The sequence below is a fragment of the Hylobates moloch genome, unplaced genomic scaffold (genome assembly GCF_009828535.3).
Source record: "Hylobates moloch isolate HMO894 unplaced genomic scaffold, HMol_V3 SCAFFOLD_10, whole genome shotgun sequence".
NCBI lineage: Eukaryota > Metazoa > Chordata > Mammalia > Primates > Hylobatidae > Hylobates > Hylobates moloch.
The window spans coordinates 94,858,313-94,877,309 of record NW_026652285.1 but is presented as its reverse complement, the minus strand read 5'-3'; the positions used below and the strand labels follow the sequence as shown (position 1 = coordinate 94,877,309).

General features: G+C 40.5%; 2 protein-coding genes across 2 annotated transcripts; both read right to left on the bottom strand.

Moving 5' to 3' along the window:
* Positions 1 to 2,767: 2,767 nt before the first annotated feature.
* Positions 2,768 to 3,760, bottom strand: LOC116474281 (olfactory receptor 1L3). Its single transcript, XM_032162698.2, has one exon. The coding sequence runs from the start codon at positions 3,740 to 3,742 to the stop codon at positions 2,768 to 2,770; it is 975 nt and encodes a 324-aa protein (XP_032018589.1). The 5' UTR covers positions 3,743 to 3,760.
* A 13,029-nt stretch (positions 3,761 to 16,789) lies between these two features.
* LOC116474279 (olfactory receptor 1L1) lies at positions 16,790 to 17,872 on the bottom strand. The gene has a single exon (XM_032162697.1). It carries the CDS (start codon positions 17,720 to 17,722, stop codon positions 16,790 to 16,792), a length of 933 nt encoding a protein of 310 aa, XP_032018588.1. The 5' UTR covers positions 17,723 to 17,872.
* Between the last annotated feature and the right edge of the window lie 1,125 nt (positions 17,873 to 18,997).

Genomic DNA, 18,997 nt, shown 5'->3' with positions numbered 1-18,997 from the left:
TATATATGATGGACTACTTCTCAGCCATAATACTTTATCCACTCATATCCAATGAGTGGATGAAGAACTTGTGATATATATATATATGTATATATATGATGGAATACTATTTAGCAATAATAAGGAACAAATTAATGGCATTCACAGCAACCTGGATGGAACTGAAGACTATTATTTTAAGTAAAGTAACTCAGGAATGGAAACCAAACATCTTATATTCTCACTTATAAGTAGGAGCTAAGCTATGAGGATGTAAAGTCATAAGAATGATATAATGGACTTTGGGGACTTGAGGGAAAGGGTGGGAGGGGGGTGAGGGATAAAAGACTACAAATAGGGTGCAGTGTATACTGCTCGGGTGATGGGTACACCAAAATCTCACAAATCACCACTAAAGAACTTACTCATGTAACCAAACACCACCTGTTTCTCAAAAACCTATGGAAACAAAAATTTAAAAAGTTATGCTATAGAATGAAAGTATGTCCAAGCCTTGAGGCCTGCGGTGACTGTGAAAATTCACTTGTTATATGTACTGGTGCTCCTTGCTCCCATGCCCATTGTAGACATACTCAATCTTCATCCTTCTTCATTGAGCCCAGTGGTAGGCACATAAGTTTTCTCATTAGCAATGCAGGAGTCTGCAGTTGGCACAGAAGTTAAAATTCATTTGCAATACATGTAAAAAAGGAATGAAATCGAACAGTACATCCTTATTTTGATTCTGCCTTACCCTTGGTTAGGGATTAACAAGGGCAAAAATAAAGGTATTTAAAGACTCTTTTAAAAAAGTTTTATTTTATTTTTTGATTGACAAATAATAACTGTATATATTTGTGGAGTACAGCATGATGTTTTGATACATACATACATTGTGGAATCACCAAATCAGGCTAACATATCTATCACTTCAAATACATGTTGTTTCTTGTGAGAACATGTAAAATTCATTCTTCTAGCTAGTTAGAAATATACAATACATTATTATTAACTGTAGTCACCTGCTGTGTAATAGATCCCCAGAACCTTATTCTATCATTTTACACTTTAAGATAATCCATCTGCTCCTTGTCTAAAATACCATGAGAGATTAATTTGTTTGACTTCGACATTTCCATCTACTAAAATACGAATACTAGGAAAGAAAGAGAAACTCATTAAATTGCTGCATTTACAAAAAATATTGTGGGAAATAATTCATCTGACTGCTTTCCTAAGTCATGCAATTTATTCCCCAACTATATTGAGAGGCTCCTTTATATCAGGCACTCTGACCCAAGAGACCTTTGCTAGTAGTTTATATTTATTGATTTTTTGACTCTGCCTCCAGTGACCATAGGGAACATTTATGATTACGTGGAATAAACCTTTTTTATTCTGAGCAAAAAAACTAGACAGATAGAGGAGACAGTGGAGATTTTTAAATTCAGTGTTTTATTTAACCACCTAGAGATGCCTAGAAATATATGCATCTCTAGATGGAAGAGCGAACAGACAAGAAGCCCCAGGAAGAGTCAGGGGATGAATGCCCCTTGGGTATAGGAAAAGAAAGAGTGGAGACCCAAACACATGTAGAGACATAGAGTTGTCTTACTAACAGTCAATCAGGCTGGGTGTAGTGGCTCACGCCTGTAATCCCAGCATTTTGGGAGGCTGAGGTGGGCAGATCACTTGAGGTCAGGAGTTCAAGACCAGCCTGGCCAACATGGTGAAACCTCATCTTTACTAAAAATACAAAAATTAGTTGGGCGTGGTGGCAGGCGCCTATAATCACAACTACTTGGGAGGCTGAGAGGTCAGAATTGCTTGAACGCCAGGAGGCAGACATTTCAGTGAGCCAAGATAGCACCACTGCACTCCAGCCTGGGTGACAGAGCAAGACTCTGTCTCAAAAAAAAAAAAAAAAAGTCAATCAGATAATTGGTAATCAGTTGTTGAGAATCTATGACTCCAGAGCCCAGGATATTCAGCTTTTGTGATAATTTTAAAAAGGGACCATAAAGCTGGGCACGGTAGCTCACGCCTATAATCCCAGTGCTTTGAGAGGCTGAGGCAGGAGGATCACTTGAGGCCAGGAGTCTGAGACCAGCCTGGGTGACATAGAAAGACCTTGTCTCTACAAAAAATTAAAACAATTATCTAGGGGTGGTGGTACACACCTGTAGTCCTAGCTACTTGAGAGGCTGAGGGAGGAGGATTGCTTGAGCCCAGGAGTTTGAGGTTACAGTGAGCTATGATAGTGCCACTGCACTCTAACCTGGGTGACAGGGGGTTACGACCCTGTCTCTAAAAAGGTGGAGGCGGGAACCATAGCCTGTGGTCTGAGGGGCAGGTGAGACTTGCACATACATATACACACACCTGCAAAAAATTTCTGACAGCTTTAAATAGAAGAGAGTGACTATGTGTGTATAATATCATTGCACATATTTAAATTTCTACATTGGTATATAGGAAAATTCTCTGATAATTGAATGACCAAACTTGGATGAATTTATAAACACAAAGAAATATGAGAGGCTCCAAATAAACATGCAAAGAGTAAAGGGAATGTGATTTTCTGGAATTAAGATATATTATGAGGTGAGTCTGTGATTGGAGCATTGATACCAAGACATCCTAATTGTTCAGTCGTAGGATGATAGAGACCACAGGGTGGAAAACCACGAGGTGAAGCTACAAATGGTGAAGATGAAGAAATGTTTTTTCAAGAAAAGCGTTGCATCAGGTGCTAACACACACACACACACACACACACACCTTGTAATCAGGGTCCACAGATTTTATTGGTCTTTGTAGAAAACCTACCCATTTGAGACTTAACCTTGTTTATCAATTTCTGTAAGCCCCATTTCATGTCTTTGTTTCTTAAACTGTAGATAAATGGGTTCAACATTGATGTCAACACAGTGTAGTTGATTGTTGCTATTCGGTCCTTGACAGTATAGCTGGACAAAGGCTGCAAGTAGACATAGCTAATACTCCCATAAAACAGAATCACCACGGTGAGATGGGAGCTGCAGGTGGAGAAGGCTTTGTGTTTTCCAGCTGCTGAGGGAATCTTGAGAACGGCGATGAGAATTCTTAGATAAGAGATGATGATACAGACAAATGGAGCCATCACAGAGGCCAGCCCTTCTGTCATGGCCACAATTTCATTGACAAAGGTGGAGGAGCAGGACAGTTTCAGCACAGGGTTGACATCACAAAAAAAGTGATGGATAACATTTGATGCACAAAAGGTGAGCCGATTCACCAGGAGGACATGTAAGAGAGAGTGGAAATAGGAGAAAGTGATGGGGAAGGCTAGTAGCAACACACAGCATCTGCAGTTCATAACAGTGACATAATGGAATGGGTTACAAATGGCTACACAGCGGTCGATGGCCATAGCTGCCAGGAGATAACTATCTATGTTTCCAAAAACCAGGAAGAAATACATCTGTGCCAGACATTCAGCATAGGAAATGGTCTTTTTCTCTGATAAGAAGTTCACGAGCATCTTCGGGACTATGACTGTTGTGTAGCAAATATCAGCAAAGGACAAGATGCTTAGGAAAAAATACATAGGGTTTTGAAGTCGAGGATCAGAGTAGATAGCCAAGATGATGAGCAGATTTCCCATCAAAGTGACCAGGTATATCATAAGAAAGAGGGCAAAGAGTGGCCTCTGGTCTTCAGACCGAGAGGAGAGTCCCAAGAGGATAAATTCAGAGAGTCTTGTTAGGTTGGACATTCCCATGGACTTGTACTCACCTAAAGATAAGCAACACTGTCAATTAATGTCATAATTCTTATGTCATCTACAACATGCATCTTTCCACGTTGTTCTTACACTGAATAGTTACTAATAGAGCATTTACTCTGTTGCTTATTTTTCTACCTGAGCATGGAAAAATCAGAACTGAAAGTGTGTTTTCACTTTTTAAAAGATCTTTGAGGTAGATACCTGTCTTAACCAGTTCAGGTTGCTATAACAAATTACCATAGCCAGGTCAGATGCGGTGGCTCATGCCTGTAATCCCAGCACTTTGGGAGGCTGAGGTGGGTGGATCACTTGAGGCTAGGAGGTCGAGATCAGGCTGGACAACACGGTGAGATCCTGTCTGTATTAAAAATACAAAAAATTAGCTGCGACTGGTGGTGCATGCCTGTAGTCCCAGCTACTAGGGAGGCTGAGGCAAGAGAATTGCTTGAACCTGGGAGGCAGAGGTTGCAGTGAGCCGAGATTGCACCACTGCACTCCAGCCTGGGTGACAGAGTGAGACTCGGTCTCAGAAAAACAAACAAAAAAATCATAGAACAAGTGGCTTAAACAACATTTACTTTTCACAGTTCGCGAGGCTGGGAAGTCCAGGATCAACTTGCCAACAGATCCAATGTCTGCGGAGGGCTTGTTTCTTGGTTTTCAGAGGGCTGTCTTCTCCTTGTAGTCTTGCATGGCAGAAAGCAGGGGGAGGAAGCAGGCTCTTCTTATAAGGGCATTAATCACATCAGGAGGGCCCCAACCCTCATGACCTAAATTACCTGTCAAATATCCATCTCCAAATACTATCACATTAGGGATTAAGTGACTTCTGAGGGGACATAAACATTTAACCCATAGCAAGATCTATAGAGAACAGATACAAGGAGAGAGAGAGAAGGAGAAAGAAAGAGATTGGGAGCAAATGGCTGATACTTTTCTCCTCCTACTTACTCTGTGGCTGATAATTACAGGAACCACAGATAAAGACTTTGAATCAAGTTCAGGCTATCTTCTGATTAAGGATTATGAGTGGCTAAACCACATCTAGGTAATGAGATCGTTATCTCACCTAGCTTGTAATTGATGAATAGCCTTTCTTTTAAGTCAAGATGTTTCTTTCCACATCATTTACAATGGAAGCAAGAAACTCACTTAAAGAACACTGAGTTGAATGTAAACAGTTATAGGGAAAAGAAACATGGGGAATGAGAGAGTGAGGGGGACAGAGTACTTGTATGAGAAAATTCTCTCCCAAGCTTTCCTGCTCTCTGGCTGATAATCCATATCCTGAGGTCAGGGGAATGTAATTCTGGAGTTGACTAGGGTAAAGGGAGATCAGACTTTAGAGTATAAATACAGATAATCTACACTTAGGGTGAACACAGATTAGCTCTTATTTAATGTCCAGTAACGACTAATTATTTCCCAGAGATCAGGTATTTCCACTTTCTCATCAGGCACTCTCTAGGTTGATTTCTTACCTGGAAAGGACATTAATGTCTTGCCTTATGTATTCATTCCTCTCATTTATGCTCCATGAAATAATTAGTCAGAAAGAAGATAAATCTGTGCCAAGAAACTGCATACAGAAAGGTATCTAATTGTCGAAAACCTCCCAGTGCTTCTTGATTCTGGATGCTCCCTTCCCTGGATTCTTACTGTCATTCACAAGTTGTAGATAGTTATAGACCCTGTTTTCCTCATGGGAGTATCTTCTGAGACTGTGCCACTAGGTCTCTGGTGTTTGGTAGGGGAGACAGTAAGAAAACAGCCATTCATTAACTTTGTGCAGAATTGTCTCCAGGGATCCAGAGGAATGGCACGTTTTCTCTGCTCCCCCCAGCAAGTGGCCCCACATTCTCCTCTTGGAACCGTCAGAAGTTATGCTCTGAACCATCAAGATCTGCTTAGCTTGATGTAGGTATCTCAGATGGACGATAATTTTCTTTTCCCAGCTCTTCCAAGCTCTCTGAGGGCTTGCTTGGAAGATGTCCCAAGTAGCACTGAGGACAGAGTACCTGGCATTTACACCTGGGTCCAATTCCCCCTGGAACCTATAAAATATCAATTTGGCCTCCTCCTCAGTGCCTCCATTTTTTCAAAGGAAAATTACCCCAAGTGTACCCCAACATCATTGGTGCCTTCTTTCCAAATCCTTCCAGGATTAGACACATCTACTCGTTTAGTAGTGGTGACTTTATGATTCTATTTTCCAACAAAAGGTAGTGTTAAAACCTTTGAACCCAAACATAGGTCACCTTTCTTGTATTAGGCAATCTCCAAGTCTGCTGCTCATATATCTGATTCCCTTTCCTTGCTATCAATACTAGGGAAAGCCACCAGCTTCATATCTCCTACTCTTCTTGATTCATGTAAGCACATAGAATCCATATATCAGAGTCCCCAAATGCCCTGCCTTTTACATATTGTCAATTCCTGTCACTTATTGATTTCTGATTACATCTTACTTTTCAATAACCTCACTTTATTTCTTTTTTTTCCCTCTCCTAACTGTATTAAGGTATTGTTAACTTAAAAGATTATACATTTGGAAGAGGAGGGGAGACTTAATTTTTATGAGGTTACAGCTTGCAAGGTGGCCATCCAGAGGCCGGGAGGCATGCCTCCAGCCAAACCCAGAGATAGGCACTTTGAAGGAGGAAGAGTTGAGATAGGAGCTTTATGCTGAACAGGTTGGCTAAACACATATTCAACAGGTTACAGAAAGAGCTATGAATATTCAAGAAGACAGTCCTGACACATGAGTATTGAACCAACATGTATGTAACATATGACTGACTCATGTTCACTTTGGGATGGAGACAACATTTAAATGTATTACAATTAGGGCCTATAAATCAAAAGATCTTTTCAGGAAAAGAAAGCACGTAAGTGCAGTCTCTGTAAACTGGACAGAACCAGTTCATGGTCAGTGATCTTTTTATCAGGAGAAATTTACTAAAATCAGTCTCTTGTCCAATCAAAGCTGTAGTTATGGCTGGTGGAACAAGGGCTGGGGTTCAGTTAGTCAGCATCTGTGGAGCTGAAAACTGTTGTAATATTGCTTATCTTGAGGCCAAGGTTGGGTTAGCTGCTAGAGGAAGAGAAAAGCCTTGTGGCAGTTAGAACACAGTTTATTCTTAAATGCAGGAATGTGTAACTTAAACCTTGCCTGGTATGGCTGTCGGTCCCATTTATAATTTGGTATCTTATTGCTACAAAGAGTCTGTTCTGTTCACCTTATGATGTCTATTTTAACAATGATGCCGATCAGTTGTTGTGTCTACATCATAAAAGAGAGGGTATATAGTGAAGTCTGTCTAACCTACCATCCTGACATGGCCAGGAACTCAGTTTTAAGGTTTTTCTGGAGTCCCGTTGGCTACCTGGGCATCCATTTAGTTGGTGGGATAGGGGTGGTTAGGATTTTATTTTAAGTTTACATTATAATTGGCAAATAAAAATGGTGTACACTCAAGGTATACAATTGATGATTTGATATATGCATGCATTGTGAAATGATTGCCACAATCAAATTAATGAACACATCCATCACCACACATAGTGTATGTGTGTGTTTGGTGAGGACACTTGTGATCTACTCTTTTAATAAACAAGTAAACCATATGATATTATTAACTATATTCGCCATGCTTTACTTCAGATCACCAGAACTTATTCATTTTATAACTGAAAGTTTGTAACCTTTGACCAACATCTCCCCCTTTCCTCCACCCCCAGTCCCTGGCATCCACCACTGTGCTCTCTGCTTTTATAAGTTCAACTTTTTAAGATTTTACAGATAAGTGAGATTATAAGGTATTTGTCTTCTGTATCTGGTTTATTGCACTTAGCATAATGTCTTACAGGTTCATCCGTGTTGTTGAAAATGTCAGGATTTCCTTCTTTTTTATGGTTGAATAATATTACACACACATACACACACACACGGAATATGCAAAATTTCCTCCTCTCTATTTCTCCCTTTCTCCCTTCCCTCTTTCCCTCCTTTCTTTCTTTCTTTCTTTCTTTCTTTCTTTCTTTCTTTCTTTCTTCTTTCTTTCTTTCTTTCTTTCTTTCTTTCTTTCTTTCTTTCTTTCTTTCTTTCTTTCTCTCTCTTTCTTTTTCTTTCTCTCCCTTCCTTCCTCTCTCTGTCTTTCTCTCTCTCTCTCTCTCTCTTTCCTCACCCTGTTGCCCATGCTGGAGTGCAGTGGTGCAATCATAACTCATTGCAGCCTTGAACTCCTGGGCTCAAGCAATCTTCCCACCTCAACCTCTCAAGTAGTTAGACCTACAGGCATGTGCCACCACATCTAGCTAATTACAGAAAAACTTTTTTGTAGAGATGGTGTCTTGCTATGTGGCCCAGGCTAGTCACAAACTCCCGGCCTCAAGCAATCCTCTGGTCTTGGTTGCCTAAAGTGGGAAGATTACAGATGTGAGTCAATGTGCCTAGCCACCTCATTTTCTTTATCCCTTCATCTGTTGATAGATACTTAGGTTGATCCTATATCTTGGCTACTGTGAATAATATTGCAATGAACATGAGGTGCAGATATCTCTTTGCAAGACTGATTTAAATTCATTTGGATATATACCCAGAAATGAGATTGCTGAATTCTATGGTAGTTATATTGAAGAGGTTTCATTGTCTGGGGAAATACTGGACGTTTATTGTCTCACACTAAGGAGAACAAAGACACGGACACACACACGTGGAGTGGGTTTAAGAGTGGAAAGTTTAATAGGCATAAGAAAGGAGAGAGAGAGAAAGAGAGCTTCCTCATGCAGAGGAAGGGGGTGTCCAAGTGGATTTCCAGGTTTGGGGCAAGATGTGGTCGATTTTATAGAGGGGCTTGAGGAGTCACTGTTTGATTTACATAGGACTCGGGATTGATTTGACCAGGTGTGCCATTTACATAGCCTGTGAAGAAACGGACCGTCCCACTTTATCTTGTATTATGCAAATGGAGCCTTCACCTGGCTGGCACCATGACACCCACACATATGGCAACAAGGAAAAGGGAAGAGGGAATTGCCATGTTGGATATACCTGGTGTCTGGCATAGCTGCTGGCATTTACCTATGCAAGTTTCCAGCTTGCTTATCTATGCTTGCAACTTGATTTTTCATGCTGCTTTTTATTAGAAAAGAAATGATTTGGGGGCTGCTTTTTATTAAAGGAAAATTCCCACTGAGAATTTTTTCACCTTCACTAACTGCCTAAATAATTTCTTTTTAACTCCTGTATCAATTGTAAGATACAATGAATTTCTCTGAGTTTCTCTTCAAAGATTTAGCCTGCCAACTTCCTTGTCCATTGTTTTCAAACTCAACTTTCTTGTTCCTCCTTGCCCCTAGTTACTGTAAATAGCCTATCCACTTCCCATCAGCTCTAATCAATAACTCACATCTATTCCTTTGGTTACCTGCACCCATTGTTTCCCTGAAACTGGACGTCTCACGTGTTTTACCACTGTACCTCATGTCCCCCTTCCCTTCCATATTTAGAAAAATATTTGCAAGTAGCCAATTGGGTCAGCTCAGATTGTGCAGCCTGACCCCAGCCCATGGCAGAGTGACACAGAGATAAGAACGACCATCAGAGATTAAAAACTCACTGCTCTCCTTTGTTCCCTGTGCTCTTGTGATCTTGATTGACACAAGTGACACCCTTCTGCAGAAGTGAATTGCCTTGCTGAGACAACTTTTGCCTGAGTGCTGGTTTCACTTTGCGGCACCAAGCATTTTTCCCTAGAGCATTTTTATGTCCAACACAATAATTTCAGTTTTTTGGCTGGGCGCAGTGGCTCACACCTGTAATCTCAGCACTTTGGGAGTTCGAGGCTGGCAGATCATGAGGTCAGGAGTTAGAGACCAACCTGGCCAATATGGTGAAACCCGGCCTCTACTAAAAGTACAAAAATCAGCCAGGTGTGATGGTGCACACCTGTAGTCCCAGCTACTTGGGAGGCTGAGTCAGAAGAATTGCTTGAACCAGGGAGGCAGAGTTTGCAGTGAGCCGAGATAGCACCACTGCACTCCAGCCTGGGTGACAGAGCGAGACTCTGTCACAAAAAATAATAATAATTTCAGTTTTTTGAGGAGCCCCCATACTGTTGTCCATAATGGCTGTGTTAATTTACATTCTCACAAACAGTGTGTAACTGTTCCCTTTTCTTTACATCTTTGCAATTGTTATCTTTATACTTTTTGCTAACAGCCATTCTAATAGGTGTGAAGTAATATCTCATTGTGGTTTTAGTTTACATTTCTCTGATGACTAGTAATGTTGGGCATTTAAAAATATACCTGTTGGCCATTTGTATATCTTCTTTTGAGAAATGTCTATTCGGATCCTTTGCTTACCTTAAAACCAAATTATTTGCCTTCATACTATTGAACGTTTGAGTTCCTTATATATTTTGAATATTAATATTAACTGCTTATCAGATATATCATTTGCAAACATTTTCTCTCATTCTGTGGGTTGTCTCTTCACTTTGCTTATTGTATCCTTTCCTGTGTGGAAGCTTTTTAACTTGATGTGATCCCATTTGTCCATATTTGCTTTGGTTGCCTGTGCTTGTGGGATATTGCTCAAGAAATTTTTGCTCAGACCAATGTCCTGAACATTTTCCCCAATATTTTCTTGAGGTCTTAGATTTAAGTCTTTAATCCATTTTGATTTGATGTTTGTATATGGTGAGAAATAGGGGTCTAGTTTCATTCTTCTGTGTCTTCAATTGGTAATTTGTTGTTGTTGTTGTAGTATCTTTTGATTCCTTACTTTTTTCATTTTTTTGCATTTACTACAGGTTTCTGTTTTGCAGTTACCGTGAAGCTTACTTAAAACATTCTGTAGTTATAACAAGCTACTTTTAGCTGATAACAACTTAAGTTCAGTTACATAAAAAAACTACACTTTCTTTTTTTTTTTTTTTTTGAGACGGAGTCTGGCTCTGTCACCCAGGCTGGAGTGCAGTGGCGCGATCTCGGCTCACTGCAAGCTCCGCCTCCCGGGTTCACGCCATTCTCCTGCCTCAGCCTCTCCGAGTAGCTGGGACTACAGGCGCCCGCCACCACGCCCGGCTAATTTTTTTTTTTTTGTATTTTTAGTAGAGACGGGGTTTCACCGTGGTCTCGATCTCCTGACCTCGTGATCCGCCCGCCTCGGCCTCCCAAAGTGCTGGGATTACAAGCGTGAGCCACCGCGCCCGGCCTAAAAAAACTACACTTTCAAGCTCCTGCCCCTTCCATTTTATGTTTCAGATGTCACAGTTTACATCTTTTATTTTTTATTGTGTATCCTTTAACCAATTATTGTAGCTGTTATTATTTTTAATAGTTTTGTCTTTAAACATTTATACTAAAGTTATGACCGGTTTATGCAAACATTACAGAATTAGACTATTCTGAATTTGACAAATGTACTTTTACCAGTGAGTTTTATATTTTCATGTTTTTATGTTACTATTTAGTGTCATTTTTTCCAGCTCGGAGAGCTCTTCTTAGCATTTCTTTTAGGCAGCTCTGGGGATGCTTAACTCCATTATCTTTTACCTTTCTGGGAAAGTATTTATATCTTCTTCGTTCTAAAATATAGCTTTGCTGGTCACAATATTCTTAGTTGACAGTTTTTTTTTAAAATCACTTTGAGTATGTCATCCCACTCTCTCAGTCTGCAAATTTTCTGCTGAGAAGTGTGCTTGCTAACCTCATGGGAAATCAGTTAAATGTGATTTGCTTCTTTTTCCTTGCTGCTTTTAGGATCCTCTCCTTATTGTTTTGTTTTATAATTTGATTTCATGCCTTGTGGTAGTCTTATTTGGATTGAATCTGATTAAAGACCTTGCATATTTATATCTTTTCCCAGATTTGGAAGTTTTAAGCTATTATTCTTTATATAACCTTTCTATCCCTTTCTCTTTCTCTACACATTATTTAAAAACTATAATGCAGATGAAAGTTATCATTATGTTGTCCTATAAATCCCATACACTTTCTTCATTTCTTTTCATTTCTTTTCTCCTCTGAGTGTATATTTTCAAATAACCTGTTCTCAATTTTACAGGTTTTTAGGCTGTTTGATTAATTCTGCCATTGACACTATTTCATTTTTATTCCATTCACTGTATTCTCCATTGTATTTTTATTTCATTCATGTATTCTTCAGCTCTAGAATATCTTATTGTTTAGGATTTCAGTCTGTGGCTTTTTCACTTTTTATTTATTGTTTTCCTTATTTTGTCAAAATTTTTTTTCTCTGTCTTCTTTTGAACTTTGCTGGGATTCCTTAAATACAATTATTTTGAATTCTCTGGCAGTTCAGAAATTTCTATTTCTTTGGGGTCAGCTACTGGGAAATTATCATATTCTTTTTGTGATGATATGTTTCCCTTGTTTTTCATGTTTCTTGTGGCCTTCTGTTAATGCTTGAATTTGCTTGCAACCCAGACTATACACTCAAAGTTTTCAAGGCTGTGAAATAATCCTCTCTGTCTGTCTGATTTCTGGGATGCTTTTGGTGGGGAAGGATCTTCTTCTATGGGAACATGCAAAGGTGCTGGCTATGTAGGGTGCAGCAATTCTGACTCTGGTGAGGGTGCAGCAGCATAGTCTCTGTACAGCTATGTCAGCTGCAGTCAGCGCTGGTAAAAATTTACAGGGCAGTGATCAATGATGTGAGTGCCTGCAGCTGCAGTCAGTGTTGGTAAAATTTACAGGGCAGTGATCAATGATGTGAGTGCCTGCAGCAGCAGTGAGGGCTTTTGATGTGTTTGGTGTTTACGGCTGCTAAAATTTCTCCTGAGATCTTTTTCTTCCACTTGGGAAACCACGACCAAAGGGATGTCTCTTGCCACTGGATTTGACTCATGGGCCTGCTCACACTGGCAGCAATACTGGTATCTGATGAGCAGTACCTGTGGAGTAGCCAGTGAGCCAAGGCTTAGAGCACAGGCATGTATGGAAAGACCGTGGCTCTGAGGTATAGGGCAGCAAACGCACTGGTGCCCAGGGTGCAGGTACCCCTGCTGTTGTGTTGGTAATGATGTACAAAGCATGGGTGCTTATGAAGCAGGCAGGGAGCCATGGACCTGTGCAGAGCTATAGCAGCTCCAGGCTCCAGGTCACGTGCTAGCTCTCTATGGTGGCTGGGCTGATATCTGGTGTATGAAGACATGCAGACAGACTTTAATTCTGGGGTGCAGAGTGTAAACTAACTTGCTATGGTGGTGGCTCTGATATCTGAGGCATGGATAGATGTAGTACAGCCACAGAGCCAAGGTCTGGAATGCAGGCATTCATGGAGAAGCTGCAGTTTAGTGGTCAGGAACATATGTCAGGTTAAGAGGAGTGGTGGCTCTGGTTCTGGAGTGGCACAACGCTGGCTACTTCTTGAGGGTGTGTATGTGTGAAGCCAAGTCTTCCTCTCTGGGATTCCCTGGCAGGAATGACTTTTGGTTACCTTAGTGAAAAAAATGCCAAAGTTTTCTGCAGAGCAGGTCACTAGGGACCGTAGTGTCTCCCTCAACGTGCCTGATACCAATGACCTTGGCTTTTATCTTTGTACCTAGCCATCTCTAGGTATTTCAGGTACACTGATCTCACAAGTCATCCTTTATGTGCGTACATTCCTCTTCTTTTTATTCTTCTTCTTGCACCACTGTGTTGCCGCGGATTCTTAAATGAGCCCTTGAGCACTCTCTGGGTTATTTTGGTTTGTGTATTGCTGTCTATATTTGTTTTTTGGGTGGTGGGGTTGGGAGATAAAGGCTGGTATCTCCTATTTGGCCATATTGATTATGTCATAGCTGGGAAAGTCTTTTAAACCCTCTGAAACTTGGCTACCTCATCTGTGAAGTGGCCATGATTATAGTGTTACTATCAGATGATAACATTATATCATAGTATTATTCTACAATTAAAACATGTTTTAATTCTGGCACGTAAAATCTCTCAACAGATATAGCTATCATTGAGGGATTTTCTGCCCCTTGAGGTCTAAGTAAATGTGACTCAATGTTCCCATTTCACAACATGCAGAAGTTCAACTTATTATGGAGAATTTTGCACAGTTTTAGGAAGTTTATGTCCTTGTGGTCATCTGTGCCTCTGGGTTTCTGCTTTTAAGAATGAAAATAAAGTTCCACCTCACTGACCTAGACTCCCTAGACTCGTTTTTTTTTTTTTTTTTTTTTTTGAGATGGAGTCTTGCTCTTTCACCCAGGCCGGAGTGCAGTGGCGCAGTCTTGGCTCACTGCAAGCTCCGCCTCCCAGGTTTGTGCCATTCTCCTGCCTCAGCCTCCTGAGTAGCTGGGACTACAGGCACCCGCCACCACGCCCGGCTAATTTTTTGTATTTTTAGTAGAGACGGGGTTTCACTGTGTTAGCCAGGATGGTCTCGATCTCCTGACCTCGTGATCTGCCCGCCTCGGCCTCCCAAAGTGCTGGGATTACAGGCGTGAGCCACCGCGCCCGGCCTTTGTTTTTTTTTTTTTTTTTTTTTAAAAGAAAACAGTAAGTTGAAGAAATTTGTCTTTATGGACACATAGGTACCTTTAGGGAGGTAGGATAGGGGTTAAGAGCCAAAAATACGATTTTCAGAACAAGTTTAAGTTCTCAGATCTGATGTTAAGAATAGTTTGATATTCAACAAGTTATTTGTACTTTCTGATTCTCATTTATCACATCTGTTATATGGACATAATAAATTTGTACTTTCATAAAAAAGTTAGTAGAAAGTTAGTATGATAATGTATGTAAAGTGCTGCATTGGAGTGCCTTTTACAGCTCAATGCTCGGTGGCTGTTATTACATAGTGTAAAGATCAGTAGCATCCCTCTGCTGAACATTCAAGTAAGATTGAATTCAGGAACCTATCAATTGCCTGGGTGGTGGAAGTTTAAGTTCTTTGCCAATGTTTCTGCAAATCCCAGAGGCTCATAATCTTTTGTGATCAATGTCTGCAAGCTTTTGCTTCTGTTATTCTTCACATTGACCCAGATGTGCAACTGAGTCCTTCTCCAGTCACTTACATAAGGCAGTCTCCGTGTGGTGTATGGTTTACTAAGGATGTTTGGAGTATGTTTGGCTGTTTATTTTGGGGGGAGTTTATACTTGCATGAAGGGCATATTTGTAACTGTTGTAAATATCCTCTTGACAAACATGTCTCTGGGAAGTTTCCATGTTTAATTTATCACTATGTAATCTCCAGTTCGCTCTAGCTGATTGACTCTTCTCTCCCATACATCCTCATTAGAGGGTATTGGAGAGGGTATTGGAGAGAAGCTTCTTATCTTTTGTGTGATTCTCATGACCATGGCCTTCTTGTTTGAACTTAACATGGAAGGGCATCAAAATGACTTGTTCATGAATCTTGCATTTTTCCCTGAGTAGCCTTCCAGAGCCTGAATTATCTTCCAACTCTGTGGGGCCCAACTATGCTTTGGTTCTTATTCCTGTGTGAGATCTGGCTGCGCAGCTGAGATTTATGTCTTCTTTTTACCTCGTGAATTCTTACAGCAAATCCCTGTGCCAATGCTGAATTTTACCTGAGCCCTGTGCTCCTGGAAAACAGTGACAGTTAAAGAAATCCCTCCACTCTTTTGTGTTCTGGAAAAGAATGAACTTTGTCCCACCCTCAATCTGAGTTAACATATAACCCCTCCTTAATGACCCCTCTGGAACATCAACTGATAAAATACATTCGTTGATCAACTCTTCAGTCCTGCTACTGTTACTAGCTCATCCCACTTCTGCATATCTGTTTCTTTCTAGCCTCATTCATGTTCACTTCTCTTTATGAAAGAAAATTCCTTTTCTGTCTGACATTTGACACTTTTGTTGGTCTCACAATTGAGACATTCTCCCTAGTGTAATAGTCTCCCTTGCATTATTGCTGTAAACCATTTCCCTCCTTTTGCAGTAATATCTCTCCTTACCTAAGACCAGATTGGATTTTTATTTGACACCTGTTACTTAAAAGTATGTGTGTTTCTCTGTACCTTGCAAACCTTAAAACAATCCAATTAACAGGAAATTGCCCTCCAAATACTTGTATGGCCTGTGTTATTTTGTTTCCTTAGACCCTGCTGATCTGTGGCCTTCAGATTATTGACTTAAATCATGTAGCACATTATCTTTGTTTTTAAGTCCAGTAGGCTGGTGCATGATGTATCAGAAGTAGAAATTTGTTGAAAGACCAAATGAATTCACAAATCTCTGAGTGGCAAGATAATTCACGGACTAGCAGTGACTAATATTTCTCAGAACTCACAAATGAGCAAAAGTGTTTCTTTCCTACCCAATTGGTTTTTCTGGTTAGAAGACTCTCTTAAGTCTGTTAAGGAAGAGAACTGCCCCAGCAGTTGGAGGCATCTGCTACTAAGGTTACTGGGACCTAACACACACCTCCTGGGAAAACGGTGCGGTTGAGTTTGGGTCAAATGAAATTAATGAGAGATTTAAGGTACAGTCAGCTTTGCCAGGTGGGAAGCAGGGAGAATACTGAGATGCCATACTCTTAGGAACCTGACCTGACACTGATTCACTAAGAATTATCTAGTGGGATGATTTTATTTGTTGAGACTATGACAACTATAGAAGCCAGGTTTTAATCTTTGAGGAAATGCAGAGGAAGGAGTCACAGTTCTGACATTTATAATGGGAGAAAGAGAGAGACCTCGTTATTGAGGAGCCCCTGGGCTAATACAAGGAAGTCACACACACACACACACACACACACACACACACAGTAGCTCAAAGACATTCAAGCAGCTTTACATTACTATACAAGAAAACCCAGCTGCATGAATAGGGATACTCAGGAGATTACAGTGATCCAACTTAGTTTGTAGGCATTATATTCAGAAGTAGCTTCAATACATGCAATAAACGTTCTTCTATAAGGAATGAAACACCATCATTGAAGGTACTATCCTTTCAGAATCTAATAATCATTTCAGAATCACATAGCCATTAATAACCTATAGTCCAGGGCAAGAGATCTGTGGTATTCTCTTAAGACCTTAGGTCTTTTACTGACATTTCATCCCGTGCATCAACTTTGCCAAACCCTGCTTCATGTCTTTGTTCCTCAGACTATAGATAAATGGATTTAGCATAGGAGTCAGTATGGTGTAGATAATTGTTGCTATTCGATCCTTGACAGTATAGTTGGAGAGGGGCTGAAAATAGATATAGCTAATGCTTCCATAAAACAGGGTCACCATTGTGAGATGAGAGCCACAGGTAGAAAATGCTTTACGCTTTCCAGCAGCTGAAGGAATCTTCAGAACAGTGATGAGGATTCTTAAATAAGAGATGACGATGCATGAAAACGGGGTCATTATGACAGCCAAGCCTTCTGTCATTACTGTGATTTCTTTGACAAAATGGGAGGAACAGGACAATTTTAGCACTGGTTGATCATCACAGAAAAAGTGATGGATGACATTGGAGGCACAGAAGATGAGTTGATTAGTCAGAAGAATGTGCAGGAGGGAGTGAAAATGTGGAATGCAGAAGGAGAGAACCAGAAGCAGGACACAGCATCTGTGACTCATAATGGTGATGTAGTGGAAGGGATTACATATGGCCACGTAGCGGTCAATGGCCATGGCTGCTAGCAGGTAACTGTCTGTGTTTCCAAAGGCTAAGAAAAAGTACATCTGGGTCAGACACTCACCATAAGAGATGGTCTTTGTCTCTGATAAGAAGTTCACCAGCATCTTAGGGATAATGACTGTCACATAGCAAATGTCAACAAAAGACAGGATGCTTAGAAAGAAGTACATGGGTGTCTGGAGACGAGTGTCTGAGTGGATGGCCAGGATGACAAGCAGGTCTCCTATCACTGTGATAAGGTAGATGGGGAGAAACACAGCAAAGAGCGGCTTCTGATCCTCAGGTCGAGAGGAGAGTCCAAGGAGGATGAATTCAGAGGGTCTTGTTAGGTTATTTCTTCCCATAGTTGTGGGTTCACTTAAAGAAAAACTAACACTGTAACAGATTCTTCCAACATCTGATACAATCTGTCCAAAATTTCTCCTTTTATTTTTCTTATCAGCAATTAAAAAATTTTAAACATTACAGTTACCTGGATTGTGGTTTCTTTCCATTAATATGGGGTATTTAGAAATTAATATATATTTTAATCTCCTTTCATTTGCCTGCTATAAAGAAAAAAATTACAGGGAAACAGAAATGGGAAAAGGAGAAAAGAAGAGATATAGGGCAAGAGGAAGGACTGAGTGCAAGAGAATTCCCAGAAAGAGAGGAGGGGAATCCTGGATAAATTATTCTCTTCTTTTTCTATATATATTTATTGTATTCGGAGTTTTCAGTAATTATTTTATGACAGGTTAAAAAAAGTTTCATCTCTCAATTTCCAGCTGATTGAATAATGATTTCCCTTAGTTTGAATATTTCTGTCTGCATTAATTATTCTGGAGGCTGGCAATCATGTAAAAAGACATTGAAATATGAGATTACCCAACAGTTACTCCATTTCCCTCATTTTTTAGTGAAACCTTATTCGAGTGAAAGGATAGGTATGAAGAGGCAAAAGATAGACAGAAATAACAGGATAGTAAAAATATTTCTTTTCCTTTTTTTTTTTTTTGTGACAAGGTCTTGCTTTGTCGCCCAGGCTGGAGTGCAGTGGCACAATCTTAGCTCACTGCAACCTCTGCCTCCTGGGTTCAAGCGATTCTCCCACCTTGGCCTCCTGAGTAGCTGGGATTACAGGCTTGTGCCACCACGCCAGCTAATTTTTGTATTTTTAGTAGAGACGGGTTTCTCCATGTTGGCCAGGCTGGTCACGAACTCCTGATCTCAAGTGATCCGCCCACCTTGGCCTTCCAAAGTGCTGGGATTACAGGCATTAGTCACTGCGCCCGGCCAACATTTCTTTTAATGTAACATAAATCTCATTTTTGTTACCCAGCCCCTAAATGCTAAAATTGTCATTGTTGGTGCATGCTTGTCTGTTTTGGTGTAATTCTTTTCCCAATTCCAGTCTCAGTTATATATATGCTTCCCCAAAAAACCACACAGAGAAGGCACCTGATTCTAGACAAGCTTTCAACCCTCGTGAAGCTGAAGATTTTCCTCTCTTCCTCCTCTGGGCCTCCCACATGCTGAGGCGATTAAAGACGCTCATAGACCCCACCGTTTCTGTCAAGGGAGCATCCTTTGAGATCATCAAGAAGTCCCTGGAGTTCAGATGGAGAAGACAGCAGAAA